General features: G+C 33.1%; 1 protein-coding gene across 1 annotated transcript in view; it reads right to left on the bottom strand.

Moving 5' to 3' along the window:
- The window catches only part of GRIK2 (glutamate ionotropic receptor kainate type subunit 2), a 445,724-nt gene that overhangs the window by 167,445 nt on the left and 263,389 nt on the right, over positions 1-14,890 (bottom strand). Inside the window, exon 11 of the mRNA XM_075498454.1 lies at positions 13,700-13,906. Coding sequence (XP_075354569.1) covers positions 13,700-13,906 — 207 coding nt within the window. The remainder of the gene's footprint in view (positions 1-13,699; positions 13,907-14,890) is intronic.

Below are 14,890 nucleotides of genomic sequence, written 5' to 3'. Positions count from 1 at the left end.
GCAGTGAAAATGAATTCCAATTATTCACTGTACAGTTTTTATCTGTCACTGAAACATAATCATTTTATATCACCAAGTGCATTAGCCAGGCTTGTCCAAATACCTAATAATTATAAATGGGGATTATACTGGTTAGACTTAAAACGTGTTCTGTGTTAATGCTTGTATACTAATTCTTTCACCCAGCCTCTAAAATATTTGGTCCCTAATTCACACGTGATTTGGCCCAGTGCTGGCATTCTTTTGCCAGTAACTTCTCAAGGAACATTTAAAATGATTCCCCATCATTTCCAGAAACTTGTGAACCTGTGACTGTCCACATCTAAAAAAGAAAAGAAAAAAAAAAGGGGGGGGGGGGGCAGGGGCAAGTGGGCAAACATCCTATTTATGATTGTGGGCAGGCAGGAAAATGGTCAAGGCAAGGAATAGAAATTACAAACTAACAGTTTTACACAGCAAAACATACTATTTATTATGAGGGATCCTGGCTACTAAAGTAATTTAGTGTACTACCTGAATTTTATCTATACTTTAAATAAAATCCTGAGTTACCTAGCAGAATGTCAAAAGACAGAGTATGGATGTCATTCCAAAAGGTAAGTTCAATTTCACTGAAATGATTCGATAAGACTGATAGAATGAAAAAGATAAAAAACAAAGCTGGAAAAAGAAGAAAGGTTGTTTTCACATAGCAACAGAAAAAGGATTTTAAAAGAAAAAGCTTCATTAGTAGTGGTAAAAATTATGAAAATTAGAATTAGAAAACCATAATACCCTAACTGTAAAAAACACTACTTGGGCATACTGTAGTTAAACGAACAGGAAGGCAATATTCACTTACCCCTAGTCTCAAGAAATTTCAGATAAATAGCCCCCTGAGTACAGATCATCAGAAAAATTCCACAGATCTCAGAGCACTTATTGAGAAGACCCTACTGTGAAAGTCTCCTACCACTTCTGGTGTCAAATAACTTAAGAATATACTTAAAATTTTTCATCCAGTTTCTTTGGGAAACACAGGACATGATCAGGTCAAAAGATCATGTAATAAATAACATTTATGACTATTAAGAAAAAGTGTATGCATTATTATTCTTATATGTCTTACTGTAATATTAGAAATATTGCTGGGCCTTACTTTACTAAATGCAGACTCCGGAAGTTCCTTGCTCTTTGGAAAATAATTGCTTACTCTGAACTGCTCTTTTGTTGAAACTACATCTTCAGTCTGTCCTGTACTTGAAATCAGTACCACACCCCTTGCCTGCAATTTAATAGAGAATTCATATATGCACTTCTGCTATGCTCCTCATTGAATCAATACATATATTTTGCATACTTGACCTAAGCTTCTAGCTTAGGATTTCTTTGACATTTTAGATTACTGAGTTTTTTTATTTCCCTGGCATTTTTGCATGGCTTTCTGCAACACTTTCTGCTGCACTCTATCTGAAGTTTATTTTCTGCATAACATTTACCCTGAGTTAGAATCTGTTTGTACATTTTTCCATGTGAATATCATATACAGCCTTTATTACAGAGTGACTAAGTAGACATGCAAATTAAGTGTCGTCTTGTGACACTTAGTACACAAGTAGAGAGGCCAATGTTTGGCTGCTGGTTTGACGTAGTAGTAAAGTTGTAGTTCCTAATAATTCTATGGTCATGTAGAAGACCATCTCTTTGATCTTTCATTTTAAAGCAAATGAAAAAAAAAAGGAACAGTAGATACATAGTACGGCACATTTGAGTGAATTACATTAATAAATTCAGACATGCAAGATAAGAATTTGCAGAGATGTTCTGTAAGTCTATGAATATATTCAGTTTGCTTGAAGTGAAAAACAAGCTCTAGCAACAAGAGAGATACGTTTAGTTGTTTGTCAGGGAGACACCTGCTGCTGTTAATTCAGCTTGGGACAAATGACACTGGAAATAAAAGGTCAGAGCACTTGAAGTTGTGGATTAATGAATTAGCAATTAGACTGAAAGGCACAAAAAGCACAAGTGATATTTTATGGCATATTACAAATTATCATAATAAATTATCCTATAGACCCCAGGACAAATTTCACACAGAAATGAAATGCTACTTTAATGAGGAAAAGAAAGCATGCAAACAATAATAACTGGAAGATAATGTGAATATTTAAAACAGTAAACATACACATGAAAAATATGTTACAGGCACTTAATAATTAAAGAATTATGGATACTTTACCGTGACACAGAATAACTGGAAGGATTTGGAATACTATTTTTAAATATTAAATAATGTGAATTAGTAGCTTTGTTTAAAGAGAGGGTTGTGCTGGAAAACTGCCAACATAACTTAACAAATGTAACTAATAATGATTACTGGAAATTCAGAGAAGAATAGTTGAGCATAGAACAGTAATGCTTAATCTGCAAGGTAAATAAATGTATACCAAGAAATAAAAATGCACTCAGAACAGATGGCCTTCAAATGGCTAAACAGATACATCAGAAAAGAGAAATTATAAACAAAACATAAGACAGCTGAAAATACAAGCAGATAAGGATAAGAAAATTGAAATAAAAACAGTAGTATTTTAACCATATACAGAGAGTACAGAAAAGAGACAATTATGTCATCTTTTTTTTTTTTTAAGAGGGCAGGTAAAAATAAAATAAAATGCCAAGTTACTAGAAAATAACATAAAAAAAACTTCAGCAGAAATCAGTAGGCATTTAGCTTACTATCCATCTATATTCACCAGAGCTGCTGGTTCAAGCAAGAGCTATACCATAACCGCAGACTTGCCAAAACACTATGTGGTTTATGGAATGTTACCCCTCAAAACATCATGTCCCCAAAGGATCAGAATTCAAATTTATGTTATATATAGAAAAAGTTTAGCATGATTACATTTTCATCATGTAACACCTTAGATTCAGTTGCAGGTGCTAGCTTAGACCTAAGGTTTCAAAAAAATGTACCCGAGTCTCACATAGTTTGTCAAAAATGTAGCCTAAATTTTGTATATATACATTATGTATTAAATAACAATTTAAGTTCCACTTTTGTAACGCAAAACTACTCAATGTATCCCATGTAAACTCATACAAGGAAAGGAGTAATTATTATAAAAAGTATGAAAGCTTTATAGCTGAACAGGACATTTTGTAATGAAATCTATAATAAGCAAAGAAGACTTGGAAACTCCAAAATCAAGATAGATTTATGGATTCTGTGGGTGAAAACCCTTCAAAGACAGGTAAAATGTTACAGCTTCTGCTGAGCTGAGTATTTATCTTCCTCTCGATGGTATTCATTCAAACCAAAACCCAACGAGTGGTTTGTGAATGCTCAGAATTTAGGATATGTTATTATATCTTGTATACTGAGCTGAGATTTCCTCAGTGTATTAAGGACATAACATTAAAATATTTCCCTGGAATATAATTTATTTAGATGATAATTTACCTAAAATGTCACAGTTTTCAAAACAAGTTTTCTTTAGCCTTACTTCTAGACCTTGAAAACATTCCTCTGCAGGAGTCCTGAACATTTTCCACCTTCATTTCAAAAATGTAGATGCAAAATGTTAAGAACCAACATCAGCAGATTACAAAGAAAGAGTCTCAGACAATGGAAAAGTATTGTGACCCAAGGCTAGGAATGAACTCAAGGTTCTCAGAACAGCAACTGACCAGAATCCAGTACAAAACCACTCCACTTGCACAGGTTTAGAACAATGAAGATTAACACACACCGCTAACCACCTTCACAGGACAAGCTCACACTGGTCCTGCCTGGGATAAGCACACACTTATTACACAAACAACAGTAACTGATTAGCCCTTAACACAGGTGATTTGATTAGTCTACACAACTGTATTGTAACATATATAAACCCTGCCTTCCTCAATATCAGGGTCAATATCAGCATTAGACTGGGGCACTGCACGCACATTGCTTAAGAAAAAATCCCTTGTAGTTCTATACTTTGGTCACGTCTCTCTCCTCGGTCAGCAGTGGGCTCCCAAGGCACAAGTATGGCTTTGAGTCCCACCAGAAACAGAGGCGCACTAGTGGGTTTGAGTCCCACTAGAAGGGAGGTGGGTTTGAGTCCCACTGGAATTCCCTTGATGTAAGCTTATAAGCCTGTTACATTATCTACTAAACTCACGTGATCACTCACTCCTTCCTATTATTCATTAAAGATCTGTGTAACACTTATCTTTGCCACCTTGAACAGCAGTACTTACATTTTTTCTCCTCTTTCTTATGTATTTCCCTTAGCCTAAGTAGCCTGAATATTCCTTGTCATAAGAAATGAAAAATAACTTTTTGTCTGTGAATATAATTTGTGTTGATGAGTAATATTATGCATCATGTAAACTGGCCCATCAACAGAAATCATGTATTTTCACAAAAAAAAAAAAAAAAAAAAAGGCCTTATTAAGCCTATTTTTGAATGTGAAACTGAAGTACGTGCAAGTTGTTGGGTGGTTTTTTTTCATTTTTATGATGAATAGATGTGGTTACTCCTCAAGTAAAAATGGACAAAACCCATGATGTTTTATCTAAGAAACAAAATGATTAATTTAAATCAAGATTTGTAAGATAATTTATGTTATGCTCTTAGCCTAATAAAAAAATATTTCATCAAACTATACAACCACATGAAAGACAAGAGTTCTATCCAGACAGCTTAAATGAGCTATTTAAAGGTACAGAAAAATTAGGAACACAAAAAAACCCCTCTTGTTATGAAGGCACTGTTAGCAAAATTACTATTTTCTGTCTTAATGGATAAAGGTTCTCAGACAGCTGTTTTTCACATTATAGTTTCTCACAGTAATCCTTATTTTTTCCAGCTCCAAATACAGACATGATAGGTGACAGGGATAATGAAAACAAATAATTGGAAAATAGCATCATTCCGTGAGAAAACAGCTATGTTTACTTGCATAAACAAGGATCAGCATTCAAAGAAGTCTTAGTATACTTTATTGGGAGAAGAATTTATCTACTCACATTTACTGACAGTAATTAAAAAAAAAAATTAAGATGAACACTCAATGAATACTGTAGAAAGTGTGGTACAAATATAATTTTGTAAAGACAGATTGTAACCTCACAATCGCTTCAAGCAAAAGCTAAGTGTGAGCTAACGCCAAAAGCCAGACGCCTGGGCTTTTATTTCAGCCCCTTTTCTGAATTGGACTAGAGCTTGTGACATGCTTTAAGGTATCCCCATGCCTTTAGTTGCTGTTCCATCAATGAAAGGGTCTCCCATTGGTTTTAGATCTGCCAGCACTATGAGGGCGTCTTGGACTGCTTAAGGAAGCTCAAATGGCATCAGACACTTATGTGTCGGCTACTGGCTTAATCCGTAGCAGTTTAAGCTCCCATCGCAGCCAGTGAAGGTCTAATCAATGCAGATGATGGAGTCTAAAGAGTAATTCAGAGCTGACCAAGTTCTAGAAAAGTGTTTTATGTTCCTAAATATGTCTACTGCATAAGGCATACCTTGGATAGCCAACTTGTCTTCAAATGTGCTGCTCTAGAATAGGATTGATGTCCTCTGTCACATCTGCTGCCTTATGCAGATGTGCTTGAGATCATGGAGCATCTAACCTGAATTACTCCATTGGACACAGCTTTAGAAGACAAGTCAAATATATCTCTTGGCTCTGGTATGATTGTTTTCACTAGGTCTCTACTGGCTAAATCAGAAGCCTATGTAGCTAGTGCTCCAACAAGCACCTTTTACCAAAACATTCATTTAGGCATTTTAATCCTGAACTTAGTCTCTCACAGCCTGTCTTCCGCTCTGAGGTACAACATTCTAATCTGTGGAACTGTACTCAGGATTAAATTGATGTTATGAGGCCTGATATAAGATATCAAGTAGGTTCTAAAAATGTACCTGAAAAAAGGAGTTCATAACAAAATCCTCCATAATCTTTGAGAACATGTGCAATTATTAGTACCTTGTTCATGTAATAACACTGAGAGCAAAGGTAGGCATTGTCAAAAAATACCTTTCACATCTACTACACGAGCTGCCCCTGTTTCATAAAACTACCACATTGTTTACCCTCTCAAATTCTATGCTTTTCACAGATAAACCTCTTTTTTTTTTAATTAGTCAAAATTAACAGGATTGCCATAGCGTTAATTATCTCAGCAAATAATTTGACATGCACAGAAGACAGTCATCAAAACTGAATCTATTTAATAAGTTAATGGACACATGTCAAAGATACCACTTCTCTGAATAAAAAAAATCTGCCCAGGATTACCAGGGCTTTAGAATAATATTATTTATAGGAAACAAAAAAATGTATATTTAATGCAGTCAACACAGCTTTGTTATAAAGGAACATAGAATAGGATTTTTTTTCTTAATATGGATGATCAATTGCAAAATTCAATATACAATTTATTTGTAAAAAAAGTAAGATCTCTTTTTTAAACTGGTTCACATAATATATTGTACTTGGGTTTTCTATAGATAGTATATTTAAAGAAAGAAAAGTCCTTCAAAAACAAGAAATATAAAAAAACTCAACAACATATACACTTTTAATAAAGACAGCTTTACTACCTCAAGAATGCAGAAACATATTTTTTGTAAAGCCAAACTTTAAGAACTAAACTTCAAAGTGTTACCAAATAAAATACTGCAATTAAATGCACCCAGCTCCCCCTTCTAAGAGTGCAAACAAGTATCTTTGTGAAAAACAGAAAACAGAGCAAATTAAGCAGTGCTCTGGAGTTTCTGTGGGTTTGGTTTTGGGTTTTTTTGTTCTGGGTTTTTTTTTGCACAATTAAATGTATGTTGTACTTTCACAAAAGATGCACACTCATTTTGCAGATGCTGGTGGAAAGATATCTTACTCTGAAGTTGATTCTTTTTCAGACAAGAAAAGTGTTAACAATAGACTCGACAATTATTTTGCAGTGCTTGGCATGTTATAATGTATTTTAACATACTGTGAGTAGTATCTGTTCTAAGGAGCTTAAAAATAATACCACAAGTATGGAGAACTAATACAAAGAGAATAGCATCAAAATCAAATTAATATTTTTTTCTCTATCAAAAATCTTTTGCATGAAAAATGTAAAATAGGCAATAGGTAATCATTGCCTGGTATCTCACCATTGACATGATATAGTAGCAAGGGAAGAATTATTCCTAAGATAGCTGATAAGAAACTTGTGTCCTAGAATTCTTTTATTTTACTGAAGTCAAAACGTTTCATGACAACAACAACAAGCCTTTACCCAAGTCTTCAAAAGGAAAATCACTAAGACCCCAAATTGACTGGGGGTCAACATATGATCCTAAATACAACATCCAATCCTAAAGTTCTAATTTTATCATCGCTTCTTTTAATTAAAATGTTGGATAGATTTTGTTTCCCTTCCTCTACAGAGTACCAAAACCAGAACAACAAATTTAAAGAGAAATGCATTTATCATGAACTGATTGAAAAATACCTGCCAAAAGAATTTCTAATGAAAAATTTTTTTTAATAACAGTTACAGTCAGTAAATTCTCTTAATTGGAAAACAAAAAAATATCTATTTTAGGATTCATTTCAGAGTCAAATTCTCTGTTGAAATGTGAACAATTTTTACTAACAGTTTCTGAAGAACACAAAATATTAAGGAGTTTTAATGATACTCTCATGAGTCAAACAGTGATATGGAAATAAAGCACTTACAATAGCACTGATGCTGCACAATAAGAGAAAAGCACGCATATAAAATGTTAGGTCTAACCAGTGGGAACACAGAGCTTGAGAAATGGATTCATGAACCTCTTAGAAGACAGAAACAGTGTTGCTGCTGCAGGCAAATGTACAAAAGAAAGGTCTGGCCTGAGAGCTACTTTACTATATGGGCAAGAAAAGAAAAAAAAAGGTTGATTTTTCAAGATTTATAGAAGACATGGCAAAATGTGAACACAGTCTCTATGGAAAGGGAAATAAAGAGGAAGACAGCTAAAATGACTCCTTTATGGTCTTGAACTTTTATGAGAATGCTGGTGTTAGGAACAGTAACAAGAATGAAGGAATAAAAAAGACAAGTAAAAAATAATGAGATAAGTTTTGGCGATGGTCAACTGAATTTGACAGTAAGATAGCCAAGATTAACGTTAAGAGAAGTCTGAGATGCATGTCTAGATGGAGAAGGATAGGTTGGGAAAAAAGGCAGATTTTTGCAGAAATATGAGTTAGAATCACTCCTGCATTATAATATGTTCCTATCTATTTTTATTTTACGATATATCATTATGTGATCCTGTGATTAATCTATACTATGAGTTAATGGAAAATGTGTTAAAGAAGGAGAAATAAACATTTCTGGGTTTAAAATGATAATTTTATAGCTGTTAATGTGATTGGAATAAATATTTAAAAAGACCGATATAGGAGAATGTTCTACACTTAAGGCCTAAATAGCTTGAAACCTTTCTTGCAAATCCTAAGATCTTACAATACAAGTTCACTATTTTTCTATCAGCACCAGTTCAACTTCTCATCAGCAGTGCACTGGAATGTTGTCATATATAAAGGCATTCTCTGGAGAGATCTTCTTTTTTTTGAATCTCCACTTGCCTCATATTTCAGGCCTTTTTTTTTTTTCCCTAATGCTTACTCAGTTGATGTATCTGTTTCAAGTATGACATCTATAATATTTTTAAAGAAATATGAAATGAATGACAGTTCACAGTCATAAATGTTGGTCACAAAGGAAGAGACATAAACCACTGTGCCAAAGTCCTGAATTTTCCAAATTCAGATAAGTAAGGCAAAACATATTTCTAAAGTCATTATTGATATTCTGCTTCTGGTTTACTAATTAGTCTGTCCTGCGAAACAATCTTATTAATTGAACCTGATGATGATGACTAGCACAGCAGCCCTTAGCAAAAATCTAGGGAGTCTTGCAAAAAGCAACTAAGTTATTCAGAGAAATACAGAAAGGAGGAGGTGATGTAGCATTCTATTTGATAAAAAAATTATCATTAAATGAAGAAGTTACAACCCAGTGATCCTCTATGGAGGAATATTTTGAAAATGGACTAATAATAATGTTCAGTAAGTAGTAGCATATGAGTAAGTGTCAGTACCTTAATTTAGGAGCACCATTTGGGAAAAAAAAAAAAATCAGTAGGAGGTAAGTGTTATACATAGCTTTGAAAATGTCAACATCAGACCAGTGTTTTCACCAATAAACGAGGCAGTCATAAAGCAGATATGGTGCTCTAAAGAGCATTGACAGACCACAGGTTTTATTGTCCAGCACATATAATGTTGGTGTAAAAAGACAGAACGCTCAATCTTTCTTTCTCCTAAAGAGTCTCTAACCCCCTGCTACTGTCAAGTTTTCCGAGATTTTGATTAATGAAAGAGGCATGGCTAAACTGTCCTGCATTATGTTGAAAATCTCAACTGTCAGACCTTTTGCATGAAAATTACAAGGAGGAAGACTGTATCTATCCTTGAGGAGAAGAGGCAAGAGAAGCTCCTTAGCCTTTCCTTATGAGGATCTATACAGCAGGACTTGCTGTATAGCTGTATGAAGAAAAGAGATAGAGTTCAAACATGATGAAACTGCATTTGAAAAGGGGAGGAGGAGAAAAGAAAAAGATGGAAGAAATTTAAATTCCTTTACTCATATAGATTTTTCTTTGTCTCAAAAAGGAAGCTACCAAAAATCTATATAGTTTTTTATTGGAAGATTCTTTACACTTCTACACAGTAATACAAAGAGCTTGGCTCTAGTCCTCCAAGAATATAAGGACCTTAAATTAGGGAAAAAAATAAAAAAAAATAAAAATAACAAGTTATTGGAGGAAGATGTCTCCAGAAACATTTTAAACTGATTATATAAACATCTGAAACTATGCTGTTATTGAGAGAATAAAAGGCCACTATTATTTTTATAAACGTAAACATTTTGTATGTAAGCATTTATTGGTAAGATATTGACTTTAAAAAATTCAGAAGATACTGAAGTAAAACACAAAGCTATGTCTCAAGATAATTCAAATTAAGTAGTGCTTTGCAACTGCCCAACTCCATGTCTTAACCTCCTCCAAGCTGAAAATCCTATTCTTCTTAGATACGAAGAAAAGTTCCCATTTAATCCTCACATATAATAAAAGAACAGTCATGATATAAAAATTGGACCTTTTCTATAATTATTTATGAATCATAAAAGATCTGCAAGCCTTAAAGTCCATTTGTAATGTATAATCTTTGTGCTGTAGACGAATCATTCAAACAAAGAGCCAAGAAAAAAAAAGGTTATTTTTAATGCTATATAATAATAACAAATTACTTCCCAGTGGATTTTTCACTTTCATTTATATCTCTGCAAAAGTATAAAATAGTAATTTTTGCCTGTTTTAGAACCCAACAATAAGAATGTTTTGAAGTAATTTTTCAGCTGTAAAGTAGAATGTCTAACAGAAAAAAAAGCAAAATTATATATTTTTATTCTATCAGTATCTGCTAGCTATAGGGGAACATAATTTACACACTCACACTATATATCTCATATAATATAATACAGTGCCACAACAACTTTAGCACCACAGAACAACCTGAAATCTCCAGAATTTATAATTCAGTTCAAAACCAATTCAATAAATCTATCCTTGAATAAAGTTCTTGAACCAAAGGCAACAAGTCAGTATAACGAATACTTCTTTATGAAAAATGCATCCAGAAAGGATGGATACCTGGATTTTAGCTCCCCCTCCCCCAAATATCTAACACCCTTGTCTTGAGTTAACCAGAGAGGAGGGTAAAATATTGAATGAAAAATTGTGGCAAAGAAATTAGACTGCTTAACTGGGGAAATTCAATTTAAGATGTTTTCATAGGGAAATCTCATCTATATTTGCTGTCCTAGTGAATATTTCTCTTCCACTTGCAGCTATAGAGACCACTGTCTTTTCCGACAAGAATTCATTATCATTCAGTCGTCAAAAGAAAGGAATCACTGAACTCATTTTTCACTTTCAGTATTTATCATTTATTCAAAAGGAAACTAGTCATTGTTTGGAGACCAATATCAGAATGATGGCATACGTGAACACTGAGTAAAACAGTCAAAGAAAGAAGAAATGTGAGTAAAATATGGGAAAGGAGACTGAAAACACACAAAGCCTGATGTAAAGTCTTCAGTCTCTGTTCACACTGTAGAATTTCAAGCCTGATACTGACAAGATATGCCGAGCTCAGTTCAGATAGCATTATCTTCATTTCACTTACACTTTTGAGTCCAAGCAATTATGTAAAGTGACTAACACAGATTTAAACAGTTTATTTAAAAATTTAGATTCTATTTGGTATTTTTTATCTTTATACAAATTCTGCATCTTCCTTTCTACACAGATAATATACAGAAATTATCAATTTTATTTATTCTTGAATTACAAATACTACAAATTACCTTTGTAAAGTTATACACTATAGTATCCTTTCTTTTTGAACTTAAGTGATTGATGGTTAAAATATAACAAGTAGATAAAAATAAAATAAATTCTAAAAATATTTTTCAAATAGATGTAAGTACTATGGCAACTTTCAGAACTCTGTCTTTATTCTGTAGTTTATTTATTTTAATTAGAAACTCAGGTTGAAAAATGTAGTCAGAATCATTTCACCTTTCTACAAGACATAGTAATTGACTTTATTATATTACTTTATACAAAACAAAACCTTTTTGACACTTCAAAAAATATTCTCTAAGGTAAAAGAAAGACTGAAAAGCCAAGCTAATGGGCCAAGTGAAGTACTAACCATATGGAAACATCAAATGTGGTAACTATCTGGAATTCTTCTCTAAATTCTTGTGCATTAGTTCTGAGGTCTGAAGTGTTGCTTGCTAATAAAATGTACCAATAACATGCATGCAAATAAAGGGCACAGATGTAGAAATAAATTGCATGTATTCAAATAGATTACAGAATAAGAATAGATAAAAAACAGAGAAAACTTTAAAGGAAAATTTTAACAATTGAGAAATTGAGACTAGTAAAAGTTAAGATCCAGGTTAAGAAGTTAGACTACATCTTCTGTGATGCACTAAGCACAGTATCTAAACTTTTTTTACTCCTAAGTAAACATCTTTTCAAAAGCTAAAATAAATTTTAATCTAAGTTTAGTTATATGTTATCTATGGAAAAAAGGAACACATGTTCCGTTCAGTGTTATCAAGAGGAAAGGATTGAAAAAGCTCCTGTTCCACACACTTTACTGTTGCAACTTCTTCAAATGCATTTTATTTCAAGATTATCTTAGTGAAAAGCTTAGAAGGCCATACTAGTGCTTGTTCAAGAAAGCTTTAGGGCTGAATAATAACTGCATACCACAATGTGATTTTTCTTTGCTTCTGAAGAATTATATAAGAAATACCTCCACAATATCCACCCCAATCATGGAAATTAGTTCCAGATGATGATACTACTTAACAACCATCAAATCTAATAGCTATGCATGTCTATGCATTTATACATGTGTGAAAATATGCATGTATAGAGATGGACAGAGTGTCTAGCTAATAATGTTTGCTTTGTGTGTGTGTGTACTAGGTGTAATATATACACACATGTAAAGATAAGATAAATATAATACTCCCACGCACTCTTCTTAAAAGTGTGAAGCTAGGCATAATCAACATCTGTTGCAACAGCAATACCCGATTATTATTTACTAGAAAAGCACAAAGATAACAACCCTTCTAGTAAATATGAATATTTTGATTAGCACATGTTCTGCCCATCTGCTGAAATCTTAAAGCAACTTGAAACAAGATTAGTGAATATTTTTCTTCAAGTTATTCATGCAATTTCTGCCATCATTAGGCGGTTTCACTTGAATTAGCTATAAGATAGTCTCCCCTTCTTCCTATTTTAAATGACAGCGATGTGCAGAATATGTTTTATCTCGTTCTTTGATTAAATTTCTCTATATCAAGCAATTTGCCCAAATAAATGCAAAAAGGGACAATGACATAATTTTCAAATTGACTAAAATGTTTCTAAGAGACTGAATTCAACTGGCATGACCAGCTGGGAAAGCATGCTTTGAAGGACAAGAAGTAATGCCTGCCTTACTGATTTACAAGTAATTGTAATGGTATCTGTTTTGACACACATTGCATTCCTTTGCTGCTTCAGTATATGTTGATATTTTTGTCTTACTGCTTGCGCTTTATTGTTAACGTTTCAAGAAAGATGTTCCTCTTCTTTGTGTATATCAAATAATTTATGTGCTTACTCTACATACACAGAAATTTCTCTAAGACAAAGTCTCAGATCCACTATCAGAAGAGGTCTGACTTCTATTGATTAATGAAGATGTATGTTTTGTCACAAAAACCCATATATTTGTTCTCAGAAATAAATTCTGAATACTATGTATTCCATATTTGGACCTAGGCATATGCCATGGAAGAGCTAAACCAGTTTGGCAGAAACAAACACTGCCTATAGGCAAAACAGAGATGCAGAATAGTCTTCGTTTAACAAATTCTACATTATAGAAACCATTGATGTGAATCTATTTGTACTACTTCTTTAAACATCTTCATTTTCCAAAACAGTACTATTCAAATGGCATTATCATAAAAGTTTTACAATTTGTATAGATAGAATTGAAATCTAAATGGTTAGTAGAGAGCTTCCAAAAGTTAACTTACATGATCAATTAGTTCACGAACCATTCCATTCCACTGGCCGCTGGCATCTTCCTGGGCTCCATATTTTCCATCCTCCACCAGTCTAATCTCATAGGAAAATCCAAGGATAGTAGACAGCTCCCTGAGGAGGTCAATGCAATAACCCTCAAATCGATCATTTCCGTACAAGGGTTTGTCAGACTTCTTGAACATAACATATGGCTCTTCCTGTAAAAATTAAAAAACCACAATGGTTAATGAGTGCCCCCACAACTTTCTTTTCTTTTTAACCTGAAGTAGTACACTGTCGTGATACCACTCCCCGTACAAAGAACTAAAATGAAAAGTAGAATCCTTTCAGCTTTTGGTTATATTTGTCTAAAGTCTTTATTTATCTTCAAACTGAAGTTAGTCAGAAGACCTTCTTTCTCATTTTTATTTGAAAAAATGACATTGTAAACACCATAGACATATGTTCAAGGAATTCATATAAACACTAAATTTAAATGTGTTCCTTAACAAGTTACATTATACTTTAACATCAAATGCATTGTCTGGATGGACATGGTATTCCTCTTAAAATGCACAAACAATGTGCTTTGGCAACTGAAAAAAAAAATTAATTCAAACCCTAAACATCAGTCAAATGCTTTAATATTAGGTTTTACACTTTTTTTTACACAAGTATTTTAACTGTTTTCTCAATGCTTTGTTAGGTACATTGAAGAAAGCCCACAGGGAAAGGAAAAAGTCAGTCAAATCACCTATTGTTCTGTTGCCTCCAGTTATAGGCTGCCATTTACAAGACTGCAGCAAGACCAGAAAAGAGTTAACTCAAAAAGCAAATTCTATGATATACATCCCATGAAAACTGAATTTATTTTCTTATATTTAATTTAAAATATAATGTGACTTTTTTGCATAAAGTGATGCACAAACAGAGCAGTAAACAAATTAAAATGATCGGCAGAATATTCATAATTATGGGAAGAAACAACATTTAGCAAAATATAGGATTTTTACATCTGTTTCTCAATATAGAGTAACTTTCCTCAAGTACAAAGCTGGAGGGAAAAAGACAAAAAACAAAAGGTAGAGTTTTCCACTACAATAGGGCATAAATATTCAAGTTATATTTGATAGGTTAAATACACAATTCGGTCTTTGCTCATGTTTTAGATGGGATTTTTTTCATTTTTTACAATAATAAAA

The sequence above is a fragment of the Mycteria americana genome, chromosome 3 (genome assembly GCF_035582795.1).
Source record: "Mycteria americana isolate JAX WOST 10 ecotype Jacksonville Zoo and Gardens chromosome 3, USCA_MyAme_1.0, whole genome shotgun sequence".
Lineage (NCBI taxonomy): Eukaryota > Metazoa > Chordata > Aves > Ciconiiformes > Ciconiidae > Mycteria > Mycteria americana.
This window is presented reverse-complemented; position numbering and strand designations above follow the sequence as displayed.